At 35.9% G+C, this 23497-nt stretch overlaps 1 protein-coding gene across 1 annotated transcript in view; it reads right to left on the reverse strand.

Moving 5' to 3' along the window:
- Positions 1-23497, reverse strand: part of TBC1D32 (TBC1 domain family member 32) — a 231150-nt gene that overhangs the window by 54070 nt on the left and 153583 nt on the right. The window contains exon 26 of the mRNA XM_023512752.1: positions 10482-10607. Within this exon, the coding sequence (XP_023368520.1) occupies positions 10482-10607 (126 nt within the window). The remainder of the gene's footprint in view (positions 1-10481; positions 10608-23497) is intronic.

Here is a 23497-nt window from a genome sequence, read left to right on the forward strand (position 1 = left end):
AGTCTTTTTCATATTATTAACTGAAAAAAATATGGGTGCCCTTTATAGATTTTAAGATAAGGAAACAGAAAGAAGTTAGAAGGAGCCAAATCAGGACTGTAAGGTCGATGCCTAGTGATTTCCCATCAAACTCTCACAAAATTACCCCGGTTTAGTGAGAGGAAAGAGCAGCAGTCTTGCTATATGAAGAGGGGTTCTCTGGGGAATCTTTCTGAAGTGTTTTTCTAACATTTTGGGCTAATTTCCTAAAAGCCACTCCCAGAATAAGCAGACATTACTCTTTGGCCCTCCAGAAAGTTATGAAGCAAAATTCCTTGCACATCCCAAAGAAATGTTGCCGTGACTTTTGCTCTTGACTATTCCACTCCTGCTTTGATCAGAACCTTGGTCACCATTGCTGTGTCTTTCATTCTGGTAAAGCCAGGTTGCCTCTCCTGTTACAATTCTATAAAGACATGCTTGAGGATCTTGATGACCTCACTTGTTAAAATTTCCATTGAAAGCTGTGCTCTTGTCTGCAGCCAATCTAGGTATAATGATTTTGACATCTATTGAGTGAAAAATTTGCTTAATTAACTTTTTCATTCAGAATTGTGTAAGGCGAACCAACTGAGATATCTATAGTGCTGGCTATTGCTTCTGCTATTAATCATAGGTCTTCTTTAATTAGGACATGGACAAGATGAATTTTTTTCCTTGAAAGTTGATGTGGATGGCCTGTCCTTGAAGGCTTCCTCTTACAACATGATTTCATCTCTTCTTAAAACAAGTTATCCTTTTGTAAACTGTTGATTTCTTTGGGGCATTGTCCCCATAAACCTTTGAAAAGCCCTGATGACTTCACCATTCTTACACTCAAGCTTCACCATAATTTGATGTTTGTTCTTGCCTCAATTTTAGCAGAATTAGTGTTGCTCTGTTAAGAGCTTCTTTTAAAATGATATCTTATCCTTTTTAGTGGCTTAAACTACATCCTATTCATATATGTTATAGCTAGTAAATACAAGCTTATGTTGGTACAAAAACTTTTTAAAATTCATTTATAATGTTTTCATAATACACATTTTTCCATGAATCTTTTGAAGGTTCTATGCAGTTATATAAAATATACAGGGTGGCCATAAAGTCTGTGTATGATTTTTAAATTTCACACTATTTTAAATTGCATGCGAACTTTATGGCCAACCTGTATTACAGTTATAAAGTGTACTCAACATTGTCTGTCAAACATGTTGTACATGTTATATCGTGACTGACTCAAATTACATGAATCTTACACTAGAATTCTGGATAGGAACTAGATCAATTAGTGAAAAAATTAGGAATATACTTCTAATATATTTAAACTATAAATTTAATATTAGGTCACTAATAAAAGATTAATGATAAATACTTATTAGAAAATAATATGAAAAATACAGAGGTTTATTTTATAGGGAGTTAAGAAAGACAGATGTAAAATGTTAGTAAATATTAAGTCTGGAATTGATTACTGAATCTATTTTTTAAAAACTGATTAATATCAAGAGGTTAGGTTAGTGTATTCAGGAAAAATCCAGAGGTCAATCAGATATACAAGAGTCCTTGTGACAACATAAGGAAAAAAGAAAAGTAGAACCATTGATTTATACTCTGAATGTAAGTACATCCCAAGGGCCGTTCAGACTATGATGCTAGGCTAGATAAAGGGAAGCCATTTGACTTCCAGTATGCTTTTGGATTGCTCTGTTTTAAACATTTAGAATTAACCTGCTATTTACTTACACAGCTGTCAGGCACAAGACTAGAAAACAGCCTTGAGGAAAAACAGATCAAGAGTCTAGAATAGGCAAACCTCAGACTGTTGACCATAAGATGCACCAGAGAATATATTGTTTGCTAATAACCATCCAGCAAATCATGATGACTTGCTCAAAGCTTGCTTTCTGCCACTACTCCTCTCGACCCCTTCCTCTGGTAAGGTGCTCAGTTAGCAGAGGACAAGAGCTGGTCTCTGAGACAACAGTCTGCTTTATCAACACTCACCGCCTGTATCTGGTTCTCAGATGGCAGTGCATCTGGCAACATAATGATTCAAAAGTGAGGTAGCCCAAGAATATATTTGAAATTCAACCTAATGGAGCAAATTTTCCAACTATTTTCATTCCCAGTGTTGAATGAAAAACAAAAAACAAAAAACACAGGTTAACCCTTCCCAATCTGATGACAGACCTCATCAGACATAATGATTTTCCTGTTTAGCTCTGATGTCGGAAAACATCCAACATTTTTTTGTTGTTGTTGCATCTGTTCACCAGCTCTGCTGTTGGAGTCTGAAATTTATTTCTTCATGTAGTACAGACTCCATCCAACAGATGGCACAGGTTGTACTCATTCTGTTTCTAGCTGGCCGTGTGCATTGATATGAATAGGTGATTTAATGCTGTATCTGCATGGTTGTGCTTGTGGAAAAATGCCAGACAGGAGGCATGTAAGTGACGATAAAATTGCAACATGGATGTTTGAGGACACTGAAGTTGAAAAAGAGTTTAGTAATAAAAATGAGCATGAAGAAACTCTTCCCTCAGTTCCAGTGAATCTGAAGCTAGTTGTGAAAAAGAAAGTGACAATAATCTATAACCTGTAACCAGTAGCTGGATAGTTTATTGTGACAATGGTGATCTTATAAAGTTCCCGCACTTTGTCACCCTTCCTCAGAGGTTCACCCTTCCTCCAAGTGCTCAGCCAAAATCTGAACTTGAATATTTCCAGCTCTTTTTCTCAGATAATTTTACTGGTGAAATTGTGACCGGGACAAATATGTATGCAGCAGGAAAAATAAAACATAAGGTAATTCCACTAACAAAATACTCGATGTGGCGCATTAGAAGGATGTTTCAACCGAAAAAAATGAAAGCTATCTTTGGTGTAATATATAACATGGCTCTGAATTTGAAGGTGTAATTAGTTGACTAATTTAACAAAGATTGGTTAAATCAAACCCCATTATTCAAGGATGTTTTCTCTTGTCTCCGTTTTTTCCACATACTATGGATGCTGCATTTAGTTCCTCATGTCACAGCCCAAGGGACTGTGCATACCCACGGGAGCAAGGTGAAGAATGTTAGTGTGCACACTGAAAATAATGCAAAGAATTTTATGTGCTGGGAAGAAACGTGGCCATAGATAAGGACACAGCAGATTTCAAAGGAAGAATTCAATTCCATTGCTACAATCCGAAGAAGCTTACAACAAAGTGGGGCTTTTTTGCCTGTGCCTCTGAGTTTCAGAAAATGATTGTGTTTTCTTACATTCCCTATTATGGAAAGACAACAACAGAAAGTGTTATTAGTCCTACTTTGCCATTTACATCTCAAACAGTAATTCATTTGGCACAGTTTTGCAAGCACATATGAATGGTTCAGCTATCACATCTACACTAATAGGTTCTACACAAGCCCTCAACTTGCTCAGGAATTGCGTAAAATGAAAATACACATAACAGGAACAGTTATGGCTTCTAGGAGTGAATTGCCAACTAATCTGAAGAAAAAAACTTCAGGAATATGAATTATGTGCCTATCAATGTGATACAAAAATGACGTGCCTCTAATTCCAAGATAAGAGGTTAGTTACAATGCTGAGTACATTCTTTGGTCCTCAAACACAGTTGACCACTGGTTATAAGAGAAAACCACCTGTTCAATTTGAAAAACCAATAGTTATTTTAGAATACAGAAAGTTTAGGGAAGGGGTGGACAGAGCTGATCAGTACTACAGGCAGAATGGGGACAGAAGACCCCATTCTTGGCAAGGGAAAGCATCCCCAGAAACAAGGGAAAATAAGAAAGTAAGCTGAGCAAGCCAGAACAAAGGAAAGTCAGCTAGTTTACCTTTAAACCAGTCGCTGCTAAATTTCTTATCTTAGCAAATTTCCTGCTTTTCCTACAAGTCTGGCTGGTTAGAGACTGCTGGGTCTGTAAGCACTCTGAAGAAATAATGGCCACAAAGGAATATGTGCACAAGGCCTAGCAAGAAACATTAAGTAGGCTGGTTCCTGCCTAGTAAACAGTCACAACAAATATCCATTGTGGAAATGTGTATTTGATTGGGGCAAAGATCAAGGGAACAGCTCTAGCCCTGAACTATGGGTAAGAGGGTTTATTTCCCTCATCGTGGAAGACGACCCTCTGTGGTGGTGATGAGAGGAAAATTCCTCTTTCCCACTGATTCTTCAGAGGAGATTGACACTAGAGGCAATTTACTCTGCAGTGAACTAGAGGAGACTAACACCTCTCTAGGAATCTCCCTGTATGACCACAGATTGGCATCTGCCCCCACACAAAGCTCAGGTTCTGGATTTCTCAAGAGTGCTCAGACCCTTAAAGTTAATAATAATAGAAATAAGAGCTGATATACTTGCTCAGAAAAGCTGCTGATGTCTTTATTCCCTTCCTCAGCTTACCCTCTGGGCTAATGAGCAAATAGCCTTCAATAAAAGCAGAGTAGAACTGACACTCAGGGCCACTGTTAGAACCCCACAAACAGGCAGGGGTCCCCTATGCTCTAATCTTTGAAAATTCTATTTGTGAATCTTGTCTCTTTTTCTCTCATCATTTCTAACTTTATAGTTCTTTACTCAGTTGCCTCCAGATCCACAGGTCTTAACAGACCCTGCTCCCTGGGTCAGGACCCCGGCAACCACCGTGGATATTAGGGATTCATAAGAAGGTCCTACAAATGGTGGGAAAAAATTATTCTTCTGGCTGATGGAAGTGCAGCTACATTCTTTAATCAGTAGATAAGAAGAGTGGAGAAAAAGTCTAGATACAGGAGAAATCTCATCACTCAGCTTGTGAGCAATGTGAGGAACAGAAATTCAAGAAAGAGGGAAGACCATCATCTTCAGACACTGAGGAAAGGCTAAATAGGAAGATACATTTTTTAATGCAAAATGAAGAAAAAAAAGTTAACAAAGGATTGCATGCTTTGCAGCAGAAGAAATGAGAAAGGTGGAAGGAGAGAAACCGATTTTTTCTACTGTGAGACATGCAGGAGGAAGCCTGGACTTCACCCTGGAGATGGCTTCAGGAAGTATCACGCTCAAAAAAGTTATAAACAAAAATAAACAAACATTTAATTATTTTATGTAAACAAAATAAATAATAAAATCATCAGGTGAGTTTACATTTATGTTTTTCTTTTTTAGAACTGTAGCATAACTACAAATAATCTAATAATCTTTTTCTTGCCCCAAATAAATAAGAGCTGTGTGTATAAGTCAGGTGAATGTCTGATCTATAGCAATAGACAAATTTTCAGCTATCATATCCTTGACTAAGGTTTCTGTGCTATTGGAATTCTCTCCCCCCCTTTGGGGATACCTGTAATTTGTACGTTGGCATGTTTCATGCTGTCCCATAATGCTGTAAGAGATTGCTTTGCTTTTAGTCTCTTCTTTTCTGCCTCTTTAAATGATAGGGTTAGCTTGAGAGCCCTGTCATCGAGCTCTGAGATTCTTTCTTCTCCATGGTTTAATCTGTTACTGAAACTTTCTATTATATTTTGAAAGTCTTGTGAATGTCTCCTTCAATTTGTTTAGCTCCTTTCTTCATTTCTAATTGTGTCTAGATCCTTGGAGACTTTTCCCTGTCTTTCATTAAATTCTTGGGTCAATTTTTGGATTTCTTTATGCTGGTTTCCCACTTTTCCTGCAATTCCCTTCATTGTTTTTGACATCCATCATCTGAATTCCTTTTCTATCATTTCCATAGTTAATTTGTAGTTGTAATCTTCTGAGGTAGCGACATTGTCCTCTCTTGTGGGAGATGATCTGGGTTTGATACTTCATGATGGCAGTGTTTTTTTTGTTGGACCTTTCTCATGTGTAGTTTCTTTTTCTTTGATTCTGGGTATGTTCTTTTATGGAAGGTTAAAAAAAATTCTCCTAAGATACAAGGGGTGCTGCAGTATTACTAGAAACACAGCCACTTTGGGATATGAAGTTCTGAGGCTGGAAATTGAATTTCATAACATCTTGTGGCAGGTTGTCAAGGAGACTGGAACTGGTTTTCCTATTCTGGGAGCAAGCACTGTGTGGGTAGGGTAGGTGCCCCAGTGAGCAATACCCCAGGCCAGAGGCATGTGTCTGACCATCCAGGATGCTTCAGCCCAGCTCTGGAAACTATGTAACCTCTATTACTTAGGTGGCGGACATGCCCTCATGATCCAGATTGTGAAGCAATTGAAAATTATCCATGGTGGGAGCAGGACATCCCTAATCTGTTTGGCAGGGCTGCAGGTTCTGCTCAATGATGGCTACACAGGCCTGGAAAGTGAAGCTGCATTTGGTTACATAGCCAACCCCGCAAAGGCCACACCATTCTGGATCTTTATGGCCTTCAGTGAATTTAGGGTCTTGGGGCTGCGAAACCCTACTCCCCTAATATCTGACAGGCAGCTGGCCACCTGCTCCCCAGAACCATGAACTTGCCGTATTCCAGAAGGGAATAGTTTTTCAGCTACTAATGTCCCATGCTATCACTGTGCCTTCTCAGCGCTTCTGCTGAGCAGGATGATTCAGAATGTCGGAGCTGTTGTCTCTTTTCCCCAGTCTTCACAAGAGAGCAACTCAGTTGATTTCAGTTCCTGGTTTCTGGGGTCATCGATGCTGCTGCTCTCACTGGACTCAGGACCAACTACTGCTGCAGCTGCTCCTTCCTCCTAAATCTACCTCAGGGCGACTTCCTGTTGCCAAGATTCCTCCTCCCCTACAACCTGCCCCAGGCAAGTAGCCCCTTGTTAGTTAAACCAAGTGTGCTCAAGGCCACTCCTTTTAAAAAAGGCCATCATCTCCATTAATCAGAGAGATAGAGTTGAGGCAGGCTTCTGTTCTCCAACAAGATGTTTATCCTATTCAAAATTCCTTTCCTCCTTGGCCATTCTCACCTCAATAATTGGATCTATGGGTGATGAACAATTGGATGTAGGCCAAACTGTCTTGTGGTCTTGACAATGAAACTACATGGTAAGTGACGATAATTTAAAAATCTTGTTCTCTTAGCTGTCAATTGCTCATATGTAAAACCCAAGTTGAGCCAAGTTACCTAGCCAGATTGTACATGAGTCAACATGTGCATGTATGTACACTTACGTTGGGTTCAGGTGGTTGTCTGTGTTGTCAGCTCTTGGAATGCTCTTGGCCGAAGAGTGACCACCCACCAAAAGCAAGGCAAGTGTGAAACAAAGTTAACTGAGGAAGAGAAAGGTTTACAAACCAGATGACAAATAGTCCCCTTGTGTTGATAAAAAGGCTCTGGTAATGGTCTGGGGTCCTGTTTTATACTGCCTGGGTAGGGTTCCTCTGTGGTTAAGACACACCATGGAACCCCTCTGATAGACAGTTAATGACATGATAATTAACCTTAGATTACTCTAGTTTACTTTCCAAATCCTACTGTGCCTGAGCTGCCTGGCCTGGAGGCTGGGGATTCTCTACATTATTTTGCAGATCAGCAGAGGTTCTTCCTTCACCAGGGTATGCCAGTTGCTCAGGGCAGGTGTTAAGTGGGGCAGCACTATGATGGCTCCCTCATCCCTCTTTCCAGTTGGGGCAGTTTGCTTGAGGCAGCACCAAGGCAAGATATCCATTTAGTCCCTTATTTGAGTGTTGGAGATCCTTGCTCTGTACTGAACACACATAAGCAAGCATGCCTGTCTCTCAAAAGCATACATTTGTTTAGTATTTTTGCATTGAGCTTATCTTCAAAATTTGTTCAACTCAGTTTACAGATAACAAACAAGATATTGGATATTAAATTTATACCATATTCTAGCTAAACCAGTGTTCGGCTTGTGTTTATTTAATGAATGTTTATCTCCCATGTGTAACAGGCACAAAAAGGAAGTACAAAGAAATAGTATAGCAAAGCAATACAGAACATACAGGTTGCCTAGGTTCACATATTGGCTCAACTTCTGGGACTTGGGAAAGTTACCTAAAATATCTGGGCCTCAGTTTCCTCATCCATAATATATAGACTATCTTATAATATTGCTGTGAAGAGCAATTAATCGAGTTTTCTGTTAGCAAATAGATCATGCCTTGTAGAGTCCAGTTAGATCTGTTATTGAAATTAGTGCTGAAGTGAAGGGAAAAAAATTCTCCTTTACTTTAGGAAGGTTACTGAAAAAGCAACTCACAATAAAGCAGATCAATAAGAGAAAAGTTGTCCAGATTCATTTTAACATGTATATACAGGAACCCTCAAAAGTGAAGATTCAAATTCCCAACAAGATTTAGAAGCTTATATGCCTTTCTGGTGAAATGGGTTATGGGAGGGGGAAAAGGAGGAATTCTGTTCAAGGGCAATAAAGGATTACTAGGGAGGATGGAAAGGGAACAGAGATTAATTGAGATAGTTTCCTTTGTAATTTAAATGATTCTGAGAGACAGAACCTTATCTAAGACAGTGTGCTCAGGTCACATTCCTGGTTCTCCTATGTAAGTCTGGATATCAGCAGATAAAGAAACTTCAGTGATACTGGGAGAATCAAAGATGGGGGGTGGGGAAAGTCAGAGAGACTCTGACGTTTTTTTGGTGAGTCTAGCATTTCAAAATGTCATATTTTGTGGTAAAATATTTCTAATTTCCTTTAGCAGATTGCAGTCTAATAGTAGAGACAGCATCAAGGTAACAAAGCACTTGTGGAAAGTGCCCCCAAATGCCAAGATTTCAAACAGAATGCAGTTTAAATGGTAATGTTCTACCTGTCTGTCCTGTTTCAAAGGCATGAATAATGTTTAACAGGTGATATTCTCTTTTGTCTTATCACTATCCCTGTTGGACAGAGATAAACTCAGAAACACACATTTACTTACTGTGTTTAAACTAAACATCATTCCAAATTGCTTTCTTAATTTATTCTGTTCCTTTTGGTATGTACAAAACCCACTGATATACTCTATCTTAAATATTTCCTTTTCTTTTTTTTTTTTGTGAGACAGAGTCTCAAGCTGTCGTCCTGGGTAGAGTGCCGTGGCATCACAAATCACAGCAACCTCCAACTCTTGGGCTTAAGCGATCCTCTTGCCTCAGCCTCCCAAGTACCTGGGACTATAGGCACCGGCCACAACGCCCAGCTGTTTTTTGATTATAGTTGTCATTGTTCTTTGGCAGGCTGGGCTGGGTTTGAACCCGCCAGCTTCTGTGTTTGTGGCTGACACCTTAGCTGCTTGAGCTACAGGCACTAAGCCTTAAATATTTTCTATTGTGTAAAAAGAGGTAAATGTATATTTATAATAGACATTTTATAAATATTTTGAGGGATAAAATATAGTTTAACTGTTCACTTTATACTCAAGCATTGAAAAGTAATGTTTGATTTCTTGCATATATGTGTGTGTGTGTATGAGTGTGTGTATATTCAGGTAAAATCTTCAGATTCTCCCACAGCAGCTGATTCATTGGGCTAAACTGAGACACTACCCTTGAGAAAGGAGATCAGATATACACATCATGCACCCCCTTCTTAGAGATATCTTTTATGACTCATAACAGGCCTAAGGCTATGCAAAACATACCTGCAATTTCTCAATTTATACAGGGTGTCCATAAAGGTCATGTGCAATGTAAAATCGTTGGCAAACAAACCACTTGAGTCTGAGCATATTCCTATAGTATGTCTCTGATTAACAGACCCTCATTTTATCTCAAGTATTCCTTTTTTACCAACTTCTAGTCTATAAGACGAAGCCTAACTCTTCCAGCCAACTGTCAACTAAAGAATCTTTACTGCCACCCACAGCCTGTAAGCCCATGCGTGGAGGTGTTCTACCTTGTTGGGCTAAATAAATGCATGCTTTCCACATACAGATTTACAGCTTTACCTGTAATTCTCATCTCCCTGAAATGCATGGTTAAACCAAACTGTAACCCCATGAGAATGAATCCACTTGGTCAAAACTTCTTGGGTGTGGTGTCGGATCATGATCCTCAAATTTGGTTCAGAATAAACCTCTTTAAGTTATTTTACAAAGTAAGGCTTCTATTCTGTTGATAGTATATATACATACATACTATGTATAGCAGACAGGTGCTGCCCCTGTTCAAAATCTCAGTATGTTTTTTTATTAAAGATTTTAGGGCGTGTGTTTACAGAATGAAAAAGAGTTAATAGTTTCATAGCCCAATCCTGTGGTGGTCTTTGGATTATGAGAAAGGTCATCTAGGTGGAGGCACTAAATTATAGAACAATTCTTTTTTCATGTGTTTATTAAATCATAACTGTAATGTATGTATTAAATCATAATGTATAGTATGTATGTATATATAATTACTCTTGGAAAATAAAATTTCTCTAACTATTAACTATACAAACGTTTCCCATCCCTCATTTTTAATTCTATAACACATAAAACAAACATTAAAACCATAAAACTTCCATTGAAATAATTTTTATGCCAAAGGAATAAAAACCCACAATGGAAATAATGCACTCACCACCTCCCCAGATTATATCAGGTTTTGTCTTCATCATTTTGGAAAATTGTCTTCGACAGTTTTCTATCCATTCAGTTTGCTTATGAGACATTTTGAAGCATAATAAAAGCTTGCCAAGATCATTATCTGATAAGAAAGATAACATGTTATATTACTGATACCGACATGTTATATATACAGAAACATTAAGTATTAAGTATGTGAACATTTATCAATTCCAGAAAAAGTACGGAATGTATTATGGCTTTCAAAGGAAAACATATTTTTATGTAACTACATCTGATACTATCAATTGTTATTTGACACATTTATTAAGAGCTCAAAAAATGGATTATCGATTTTTGAAAAGCTTATAATACGGATTGTTGATTTGTAACCATAATTCTGAAAGTCTTTTTCTTATACAAATATGGCTCATTACCAAGTATCTGGTGTAACAGATAACGTGAACATTAGGATTTCAATAAGTTAGACTGCCATGAAGACTATACTTCTTCATGTACATTCAGGTGTGATTTTATTCATTTAAAGCATAGTGTAGAAAATCTTTAGTAAATCATTTAGATCTTCTTGAAAAAATTATGATGATAAAGGGATTAAAACACAGTATTTTGACATATTGACTATTTTTAAGTTAATATTGAAAAACAGCAGGTGCAAGAAAATCACTTAGACCTTCATGCTGTTTCTTAAGAATAGACAATGAAATTCCCATGTGAAAATATTCTCCTTATTTCAGACAAAAGGCAAAAAAATCCTTATCTTCAAGGATGAGAAGTTGAGAATAGAGTCTGTACAGATCTTATTATAATAGCACTTACCTTTTAAGCCTTCCCACATAATTTAGTCACATTTTCACAGCTTTCTATTTCTTATTCAATTGAGTACTGTATAAATAACTGCTTTTTTAAGTCTTCAATTCCTTATGAGTACTTTCATGCCAAATAAAACATGCATTATACTTTTCTCCTATCCTCTGTGTAACATTAATTTAATTCTTGGACCCTGTCAGGACCCTAAGAAGACAGAAGTGGAGTATTTCTCTTCTTCACTGAAATAACGAATGGGACTAAAAGGGTATCTATGCCTAAAATAAAACTTTTATTTGAAGTAATTTATGAATACATAGCAACTTCCAATTTAATTATACAATTTTAAATCTACTTACTCCCATGAGATTTTTTTATTTAAAAAAAAACCAGTGAATAATATATTAAATAAGGAGTTAGTATTAAGAAAGGATACATGCATATGTATTCATATAGACATAAATGCATGTAAAAATTCAAGGAAAAGATACACATTGTCTTATATTCAAAAAGAATATGGGGAAGAATCAGTTATCATATGAAGTCAGACCTTTTTCTTTACCACTTCTCTTAAAAGACATTTTGGAGAACAAAGGGGATAAGAACTTTTCAAAATTATAAGGTCAAAGGTCTGATTGCTTCTGCCCTAAAATGTGGTCTGAGAACATTAACAACATTAGAAAATCATTCTCCTAAATTCTACTTTAGGCTAGTGAATCCATCAGGAAGGAAGATATCGGTGGTCAATCTACTATCAGGATAATTTCTTATCCTTTCTTTAATGAATAAAATTATAATAAAATAATCAAGTGCTTATTCTTATAGGTTTTACAAATGAAATAGTCTTTCTAGCATACTGAAACTATTTTATCTTTTCCATTCAATTTTTAAAAATTTATTTTTAGGAAGTACATATGGAGTTCTTCCCATGTGGTTATAATAGTCAAGATAACGTTGCTGCCCTCGTGAAATTTATGTGTTATATAAAGCATACATGTATGCATACTACATGTATGTGCACATATACACACAGATTATACCATTCCTATGATCTAAAGTTCAGCTTTACCAGCACTAAAAAAGCTGCTTTGCCATATGGTCCTCATGGTTATCATATATAAAGTTATGTTATACATATAGTCATAATTTATGTAAATATTTCCCTATTTGACATTTAGGTCACAAAAGTCTTCTTAATATCAAAGTCACACATATATTGTTTCATACAAAACATGAATGTATAGATACATACACCGAACAGATGCACTCCTACAAAAACAAATAAATCAAAATGTTGTTCTATTAAAAGAATCTGTAAATCTGTAATTCTAATCTATCATATTCTCTTTGACTATCAAGACTACAATAACAGAGAGTATTTCATTATTACTAAATAGTCTTAATCAGAAGCAGTAACTAGGGAAAAATTATAAGCACTAAATGAAAGGAGAAATAGTATTTTTTAATAAAAGTACTTAAGACTTTAAACTTAAAAAATAGCAATAAAGCTGATAATTTTATTGAAAATTATGTTACTGTTAACAAAGTTTTAATGTCAAATATATCTTGATATAAATTAGGTAAAGACTTATTTCAACCTCATTGAACTTGGATTTTTATTGTTTCTATTTAGAATATTTAAATTACTTATTCCTAAGAATAAAATACCTAGAGCATAATAAGAATCAGTAGTGGCACATGATTGCAAAAATAAACACGGTTTTGTTTTGTTTTTTAACTTGGTTTCCTCCTCTATTTTGTTACTCTTCTATTCATGTGAAACCCTGTCTTTTACGTCCTTCCAAAAGAATGTTCATATAGCTGTTTCATGGCTATCAGTTATTTGTAAATCTGTTATCTTTTCCCCTTCCCCTTCCTCTGTCTCTCTCATTTCACATTTGCTATTCTATTTTGTTTTCTCGTCATCTAATTCTAAGGAAAAGAACACAAGGCATGGTAATTATAAACAGCCCTGAACAGACGTGGTATGCTCCTGAATTTATCAGATGTCAGAGGGGCTAATGGACCCAGTTTAGACACCTGGAAATTAGATTTGAGACAATAAAGAAATGCTCAGCTAAACCAGGCTGAGCAAAAGATTCCTAGAGAGACAGTTTTGCAACCTGTATTATACTTCTGCCTCCTGTTTCCCCAGCCATCATTGAGAGTATATGCTTTTCAATTTGCATTCCTCACACTTGAAAACATTTAGTGATTTAATATAGTGTAAGCTGAAGAACATGAAATCTGTGATATCACTGGGACTGTTGGAACAATAAATAATTCCTTTATTTCCTCCTCCAAATTTGGGACTGAGAAGCCGATTGGTGTGGATAAGTAGAGTTCACAGTGTCAGCATTAAGTACTGAAACAGCTAAATTACACACCACTGCTTGGATCTGCTGCCACATAGTCTCTCAAATGTCTTCCCTGAACTGAATCTTGTAAATCTTTTCAGTCACAAAAAACAAAGCCCTCTTTGGACCGCTCCACAAGATGGGGCAAAGAAGAGCAGGGAGTTAATACACTGAACAATTCCCAGAAAAGACACAGAGTTAGGAGAAGTCCAAATTCTGAACAGAGTCAGGAATACTACTAGTCAACTACCAGGTGTTCCACACAGGGAACAGAAAGGTTATACCTTAGTAATAGAATTCAATTAGTCATAAAGATAGTTCTGCACCCGCCCTAACACAAAAAGGAAAGCCTTGAAAGATCAACTTGACCCACAAGTAACTTGACTGCGTGCCAAAATAATTTCCACTACTCTGTAAAGAAAAACAACAAGATCGAGCACTCAGCGTAAAGTGAATAAAGTTCAAGGTCTGACAAAAACCATAAATATAAATAGGAAAATGTGACTCATAACAGCAGATAAATCATTTAATAGAAATAGATTCACAAAAGACTGAGATAAAATTATCAGTCACAGACTTAAAAGCAGAGGCCACTGACAGCTTGGATGTGAGGCCACCAACCTCACAAATGTAGGTAGTGCACTACACCAGGGGCAGCCTTTTCTCTAACACCACAAGGATCTCCGGCCCTTGTGTGACAGTAATCCTTGCTACACACAAATGTTTAAAAAAGAGAAAGAGGATGAAAGAGGAAAGACTTAAAAGCACCAATTTTTAGGGATTTAAAAAAACAGAAATGAAAGATATATTTTTAAACAAATTGTGGTTCATTAATATTGGCATCTCAGGGAGAAGAAACAAGTAAATGATACCACATAACACCTGCTTCAATCTCAAACTATGACACTGGCAAATAAAACAGGTACAAACAATGTATCCAATATAATTCCATTTGTATGACATTCTAGAACAGGAAAACGAATCTTAAAGCGGTGGTTCTCAAGTTGACATGGTTTTGTTCCCCAGACACCATTTGGCAATGTCTATAAACCTTTCTGAGAAAGTGGAGGGAGCCATTTACTGGACTGTAGCAGGTGAGGGCCAGGGATGCTGCTAAAAATCCAACAATGCACAGGCCAGCACTGCCCCCGTGCAGCAAACATTTACCCAAAAGATTAGTAGTGCTGAGGCTGAGAAACCCTGATTTACAGTAATGGGAGAAAATCAGGGACTGCCTGTAGCTGTGTGGAAAGAGGTTGAGGACAAGAGAAGTAGTGTGGAGTCATGAAAAAATGACTATGTTTTGATTAAGGTGATGGTTATTGTATGTACTGATATTTGTAAATATTCAAACATTTCTTAAAATGGATACATTCTGTTATATATAAAAATTTATATACACACATGTGTATGTAAATGTGTATGTATTATTGAAAGTTATTTACGTAACTAAATTAAGCATACTATTCATAGTATGTTACTAAAATATTATTATATAATTTTTCTCAAAAGGTCATATAGAAACAAAGATCATATTATATAAGATTATTATAGACCATGAAGAAAAAGGCTACATAGAAAGAAATTTCTCTTCAAGGAGAAGAAAATAATGTTAGCTCAATATAAATACAAAAGAAAATTTGCTATTAACACAAAAAAAACTTTCAGAGAGAGGAAAAGAGGGAAGGGGTTGGAGGAACCGAAGAACAGAAAGAGGGAAAGTAGGAAGTGGGTGGGGGGTGACAGTGTGTGACACTCCTTTTGGGGGCAAGACACAATTATAAGAGGGACTTTACCTAACAAATGCAATCAATGTAACCTGGTTCTTTGTATCCTCAATGAATCCCACACAATAAAAAACAAACAAACAAAAACAAAAAACTCCTTCCTAGGATGTTAGCAGTTTTGAGTGCTCACTTTATATACAGTATCATAACAGATGCCACAAAAGGAAAATAACAAAAGGAAGGCATCAAAACTAGCCAGTGAGTCTACGGCTTAATTGAGTCAAGCTTCTATGATACTGAAGCTTATCTGTGTAACAGTAGATCACCATTTGTGTTTCTTCTTACCTCCTTCCACTTATATTAACATAGTCATCATTTGACTTTACTCTTATTTCAACAAGGGAAGACCTGAAAGACCCAATAAGCAATTGCATAGAGAACCTATATTAAAAATTTAGGCATCTTTCTGGTTCTAAATTTGGGAATACCTTAATTCTTATAGGTCTTTATTTTGTTCGAACTATAGGTTCTTAAAATGTTACATTTGCATTTCATATAAGTTATTCCTCATGTTGGATTTATCATACCACTTTTGTTTTTATATTTACTCTTTAATATTTGATAACTAACCATTTACTGTCAGAGAAATTGGTGGAGTTAAAAAAAAATGAGGAATTATTTATCCCTTGTTGTTCTACTGTACTTAAACTAGCACATGATTTTCTCTGGTTGCTATAAACACTGAGTTTCAAATCTAAAAGTTAAAACACAAGAAAAAGTTTTACTGTTCAAAAGAATATACTTATTATTAAACGAGGGATCTCAACAAGTACAGCTCAAGATTCCCTACATAGAAGAGAAGCCATAATCTGAGTTATACTACAAGTCTCCTCAGTTAGCAGGTTGATGTCAAATAAAAGTCAATTACCCTTATCTGCAGAAAATAAATCTTGATTCCAAAGGTAGAAACAATAAAGAGGAAAAAAAAAGAATAAGAAAATATCTGACTTGACACAAAATCCTAGATAAGTGTTTGATAAAATAGAAAGTCAATCACCAAAAATATTTACAGATTGGCTCTATGTGTAAGATAGAACACAAAAGCCTTTTAAAATCAGAACAAAAATAGTATCCATCAGCATATTGTATTATGTTTTAGATAGTACTATATTGTTTTTCATTGTACATTTGTAATCATTCCTAGGGGGATTCTATTTTTTGTAGATTGAGGGAGAAGTAGTATTCTAAATTTCACATAATTTATAAGACTGGCAATGAAGGCAATTCTGTCTAGTCATTTGTTAATTAGGCAATTTGAATTATTATATTACAATGTAGTTGCAATTACAGCCCCTCTCATTCTCTTATTTCCTCCCTTAAAAAGTTTCTTTCCCCATTCTAGGTAGGTAAATATTCCAGTTTTGAATGTTTACTATTAGAATTATACAATAGATCATCAATCATTTGTAAGTGAGAAAGAAATAAAGCTAATTCATTAGGGATGCGAACACAAACTTAACTTTTACAGTTTTTGGCCAGGGCTGTGTTTGAACCTGCCACCTCCGCATATGGGGCCAGCGCCCTACTCCTTTGAGCCACAGGCACCGCCCCAAACTTAAAAAGATAGAAAGCATCAGCAAGAAGTAGCACCACTGAATAAGCAGTTATTCCCAGTAAAATCATGAGAAATTTTAAAGAAAAATCAGTATAGGTTAATGAAGACTCTCTTTTTAAATTAAGGATATTATTCTAGTGCAAAACAACAGGTATTTGTAGTTAAAAAGGCTAAATATCAACAACTTCCAATGTGAACAATTTAAAATAATATTAGCATGTCTTCATAGGTGGGACAAAGATGTACTCATATACTAGGATGAAATACGTTGACATCCTGAGATGATCACTGTATATAACTCATAAACTTCATTACCCACTCACTGAACATGCATCCTATGGGACTCTTACTCTCTGGTCCCATCTATAATTTAGAAATTTTAACTAATATTAATATTTCTTCCCTCAGTGACCAAAGTACAGTGAAATTATTATCTACTATTCTATAAATGACATTCTATAACTATAAAATGTTCAAAATAAACTTTATATACAATACCTATCCAAAAGCCTCTTTTAGTCCCAAACATATTAATACATTAACATTACTAGGAGTTTGTATTTTCACTTTTATAAAGTAGCTAAAGATATGTAAATAATATAGATGTGATATAGTGGGCTTAAATTTGTGGTCCTTACCTAAAAACATAGGATAGTTCTCACAGACATTCGACTAATACATACGACCTAAAGATTCAAGACATTTTATACTGAATTTGCTGAGACTTTAAACTTTCCAAGCTGTGAAAACAAGTTCTAACTAGAATTCGCTTCAGTTTTGTATTATTTCTTCCCTATTTAATTTGAAGTAAGAAAAACTATTTCATGTTGAGGCAAAAAAATTAAAAAAGACACTATGGGGGATATATTTATATCTTACATATTATTAACTTTCAAATGATCTATTCTCTCCTATAGGAACATCATATAAAATATATGAATAAAAATACCTGAACAACGTGACAATAAATATTTTAATATAATTTGGTATATTCCATTAAAAGGAATAATTATCACCATGGAATTTACTCTTCTATATAGTATTTTAAAGAGAATGTTTTGCCAGGCAGAAAATCAATTTCCTATCAGATATAGGAAGAAGAAATGTGAGGGAGAAAGCAGTAAAGTAAGTTACTGAAGCTATAAAAGGAAAAATTTCAAGTAATCACAGAAAAAAAGGCAGTGCATTTTTAGTGATTTTTTTCAGTTGTGAAAAAATGGGATATAAGGCTAACAATGTAAACCTTTTATGTGCCACAAAGTACCACTTTGTAAATGATAAAAGAACTATAATAAAGGTGTCTACTTCATGAATAATATATACAGAAGTCTAGCTCAAGAAGCTTTCTAACTCCAAAGCTAAGCACGCTCTAGGAAATGAGTCAGATAAGAGGTCATTCTAGGCATGAGTAAAAATTCCTACATTTACAGTTCAAATTAGCCTACAAAAAGATTCTAATGTCTGGTAGACATTTTCCCAATGATGGGAAAAATAAAAAGAGAAGAAATCCAATGGCGAGTCATCAATTCATTCAATAAATATTTATGTATTTATGTAAATATTTATGTATTATGCCTACCACCTAAGGCAAACAGCATCTTTGCCTCCTAGAGGTTACATTTTAGGGCAGCAGACAAAAAACAAACATATAACATCGATATCAGGTATAAATGTTGTTAGAGAAATAAATAGGGGTCCAGGGAGGGAGATAAGCAGCAAGGGAAGAATTATATGGTAGATAAGATGGGACAGCAACTCTGAAGACGTGACATTTAGACTAAGCACAAATGGTTTAAAAGGAACTGCACGTGGGAAGTGCAGAAATTAGTCCAGGGAAAGGGAACACCAAGAACAAAGATTCAGAAGGCACAAATACGACGGATTTTAAGGAGGGGAAAAACAGTTTACAAATCATATATCAGAATGTAGAGCATTCTTACTACTCATTAATAAAAAGGCAAATAATCCAATTTAAAAATGGGCAAATGATCTGAATAGTAACTTCTCCAAGGAAAATTCCAAGCGGCCAATAAGCACAACATCAACACTCATCAGGAACTACAAATCAAAATCACAATGATACACTACTTCATACCAACTAGGATGGCTAGATCAAAAAGTCTGATCACCAGTGTTAGCAATAACAGAGAGAAACCAGAACATTTATACACTGCTAGTGGAAATGTAAAATGGTACAGCTGCTTTGTCATTGTCTCAGATAATGAAACAGAGTTCCATATAATCCAATAGTTCCACTCCTAGATATATAATGAAGAGAAATAAAAACATATGTTCACACAGGAATTTATGCATGTTTATAGAAGTATTATTCATAATAGATAAAGGGTAGAAATAATCCAATGCCTAATTATCAGACAAATGTTTAAACAGATTATGGTATAACCATACAATGGTTTATTCCTCAAGCATAAAAGGGAATGAAGTAGGAATACCTACCATAATATGGATGAATCTTGAAAACATCACACTAAGCGACATAAGCCAATCACAAAATACCATCAACTATATGAGTCCATTTATATCAACTATGTGACCGTCAACTATATGAGTCCATTTCTATCAAAGTCCAGAAGGTAGATTAGTGGTTATTTAGGGATATATGAAGGGAGGAAAAAGAGATGGCACCAGATTTCTTTTTGAGAGGATCAAAACAATCCAAAAGTATCTATGGCGATGGTTGCAAGTATCTGTGAATAAACTAAAAACCAGTGAATTGTTTTTACAATTTAAATGGGTAATGGAATGGGATTATGTTATAGCTCAATAATGTGGCTATGAAAAATGAAAAAGGATTTGTATGATTGATGTAGACCATGCAGGATAATTACCATAGAAAGAGGAAAAAACATGTGACAAAGGGAGATGAGAAGTAAGGTCAGAAAAAGAGAATGAAAAAGTAACATGTTTGTTTGTGCAAGTGGCTTACGTGAGCTGCCCTTCTCTACTTCCTGGAAAGCCCCAGTGGAGAGAACTCTCTGGAAGGGCCTCTGGAGGGATATACTGATAAAGAGTGACTACTGAGGTATTCCTAGAAGCATTTATAAAATTCATTTACATCAAAGGTTACAACCACATTGGAGGTTTTCACAGAATAGCCCATGTACATTTCTAATATCAGAGAAATGTGATCAGTGTCAAGTAGCCTGGCTGTCACTGACCCTGTGAGTCTGTGCTGTGCTTCCACTACCTTTTGGCCTTGTTGGTAGCATAAGAAATATACAATAAATGAAAAGAAAATTACTCTCCTCTTACTACCCCCAACTGAATAAATTCATATTGAAATGGTTTCTTTATCAAAATAGAAGGAATTCTACAATAGTAATAAATACAGTTTACAGATGTAATTGAGATTGCTGATTAATCCCTGCCTGAACAAATATTGTAAAATTACTTTTAAAGTAATGAAATTCATACAGGATGATACACAGGAAACTATAAAGAGCAAATTTCCTTCTCTTATTGAGATGTATCTCTCTGATGTTTTCAAAAACTGAAGTATGCACCTCGGTGCCTGTAGTTCAGCAGCCAGGATGCCAGCCATATATAACATTGCTGGCAGGTTTGAATCCAACCTGGGCCTGCCAAACAACAATGACAACTACAACTAAAAAACAGCCAGGCATCATGGTGGGGGCCGGTAGTCCCAGTTACTTGGGAGGCTTAGGTAAAAGAATTGCTTAAATCCAAGAGTTTAAGATTGCTGTGAGCTGTGACAACAGAGCACTCTACCCAGGGTGACAGCTTGAGACTCTGTCTCAAAAATAAAAAAACAAACAAACAAAAAAATGAAATATGCTATCCAATTCCCCCTACCCTTTGTAATTTTCAGTATGGAAATTCTGGATTTCCCATCTTCCTCTGAGAAAGATGTCCTCATACTGAATACTAAATGGGATACCATAGGTAGACTAGTCAATGAGGTTAAAATAGTAGCCCCAGGAGATCAAATTTTAGCTCATCTCCATACAGGAAAGAACACTATGAATCAACCTTCAGCAGTTCACCTTAACACCCCTGACACGCCAACTGGTTCTTCCTTTTGACTGTTGTACAACTCTTTCCCCCTCACGTTCATTGCCTCATTTTTAGAGGTAACAATACAAGTTACTATACTAGTATATTTTATTCTACTTACCTGAACTCTTAGGTAACACAAAAATGATATTCAAAGTAGAAATTATGTCTACCACATGGAAGAGACTTTTTGTGTGTGTGTGATGATCTATACACAGGCTCATATACATACACATCTCTACATATGTAGACATGTAAGTGCATATATATAAAAACATATATAAAATATAAATTAATAGCTTTCAAAGGGCATTCACATCTTAAAATGGTCACCCTAAAAATGTTCACAAAGAAAAATAACTGAACCAGATGATTTTTCAAGATTCTTATTTATAGATGAATATGAATCATCTAACAGCTAACACGGATGCCAATGCACTAACAAGAGGCAATTTAACAGATGAGGAGATGTTAACTGTAGCAGGCTGGATAAATCTAGAAGCTGGGAGACAAATGGGGAAGATGTCACCATGTGCACAAACTTAAGTGGTTTTTTCCTACAACAATGAAAGATATCCCAAAATTTTGCATGCAAATGATGACTAACATGTATCAGAATCAATGAATCATTACCTCTGAATCAAAAAAGCTAACAGGAAGTATATGACTCTTGCTATTAAAATAACTTTGGTGTCTTAAAGTATTACTAGCTTAAGCATAATATTTTCAGAGGTGCATAAGTAATGTTTAGCTTCATTTATCTATTTAACTAAAACACATTACCTTTGATTAAGCCTTACATCTGTTAGAAACACATTTGGCTCTTCTTCCTTTTTTTCATTGAGTTAACTAACAGAAACACCATCACTATACTATTTTAGATACAAGGGACTGAATGTGCTTTTTCTTCCATTTTCTTCTAAGAGTGTAAGATCAGTGACACAGATCAGCAATATCAAAATGAGATAGTCATTATGAACTGACTAAATGTGTTCCTGAGGTACCTCTCGTAGGCTATCCACTGTTGACTAGATCATCCTCTTATTCCTTAATGAGAACAATAGTAATGTCAGGATCACTCTTGATAGGAGGAAGTAGCACGCACTGCTTTTAAATTGGGAATAATGTCTTATTTGAACATTTTCCTGTTTTGTATGGTGGCAAAATAAGAAATATTAAACAAGGATTAAAACTGTACCACATGCCCTAAGATAGAGCATGTATCAGAAAGGATGTCACAAATGTGTTCAGCCTTATAAACTCCAGGGAAACCACAGAAGGTTTTCAGGGGGAGGAGTAGTAAGCTACACCGTGTTTTAACAACTCGCAATGGCTGCTGTGTTGAGAACAGACTAAACACTAGGCAGGATACTGCAATAGCAAAAATGAGAAATACAGGCTTTATTTTAGACATGAAGAGTCAACAAGACTTGCTGACAGGTTAGATATGGTGTATAAAGGCAGATAGGAATGCAAGAATGCCTTTAGGGTTATTGCCTGAAGAACTAGAAGCAGAAAGATGTCATTTTTCAAAAGAAGAAAAATGCCAAAGAAATAGATTTTGAGGGATAATCAAAAGTTTATCTGAAACATGTTAAGTCTGACATCCTTTAATTAAACTTCCTAGCAGAGATGTCCAGTAGGCAGTTAAATACAAGTTAGAACAAGAGTTCAAGGTAGAGATGGGAGTTAGAAATATCACTCTGAGAGCCATTAGCATATTGAATAGTATTTCAGTCACGAGACTAGATAAGGTCTTCATAACAGTAACACAACTAGGAAAAAAGAAGACAACTGAGAACTGGTCTCTGGGCCAATGCAAAGTTTAAAAACTGAAGAGCTATGAAAATCCAACAAAGGAGACACAGAGGAATTCAACGGAAATGCAGCAGAAAAAGAAATCAACTGTATTTTCTGAAACCCAAGTGAGGAAACTGTTTCAATAATGAGAACAGGTTCCACTATGCCCAGTGATGCTGCTGAATCTAGTAGGATGAGGGCTGAGACCTGAACAATGGATTTAATGCCAGTGGTGAGGGCAGGTTCCACTATGTCAACTGATGCTGGGTAGTAAGATCTAAAATGAGACAAGGCTAGTTGCTAGTTAAAGACAGACCTGAAGGATGGAGGAATTCTATCAGGCCATGCTGTGGACACTAAAGGCCACCTGTTATTAGTGAGCGCTCTCCAGAGGAACAACCAGCTGAGTGAGTGTGTGTATATGAGAAAAGAAAGTGAGAGAGAAAGAAAGAGAAGGATATTTATTACAGGGAAGTGGCTCCCGTGATTATAGAAGTTGGCTACTCCAAAATCTGTAGTGTAGGATGGCAGCCTAAGAATCCAGATTTATTTATTTATTTAGAGACAGAATCTAACTCTTTTGCCCTGAGGTAGAGAGCCATGATGTCATAGCTCACAGCAACCTCAAACTCTTAGGCTTCAGCAATCCTCTTGTCTCATATTTGGGACTACA

This window comes from Otolemur garnettii, unplaced genomic scaffold (genome assembly GCF_000181295.1).
Source record: "Otolemur garnettii isolate 467f Iridium unplaced genomic scaffold, OtoGar3 scaffold00002, whole genome shotgun sequence".
Lineage (NCBI taxonomy): Eukaryota > Metazoa > Chordata > Mammalia > Primates > Galagidae > Otolemur > Otolemur garnettii.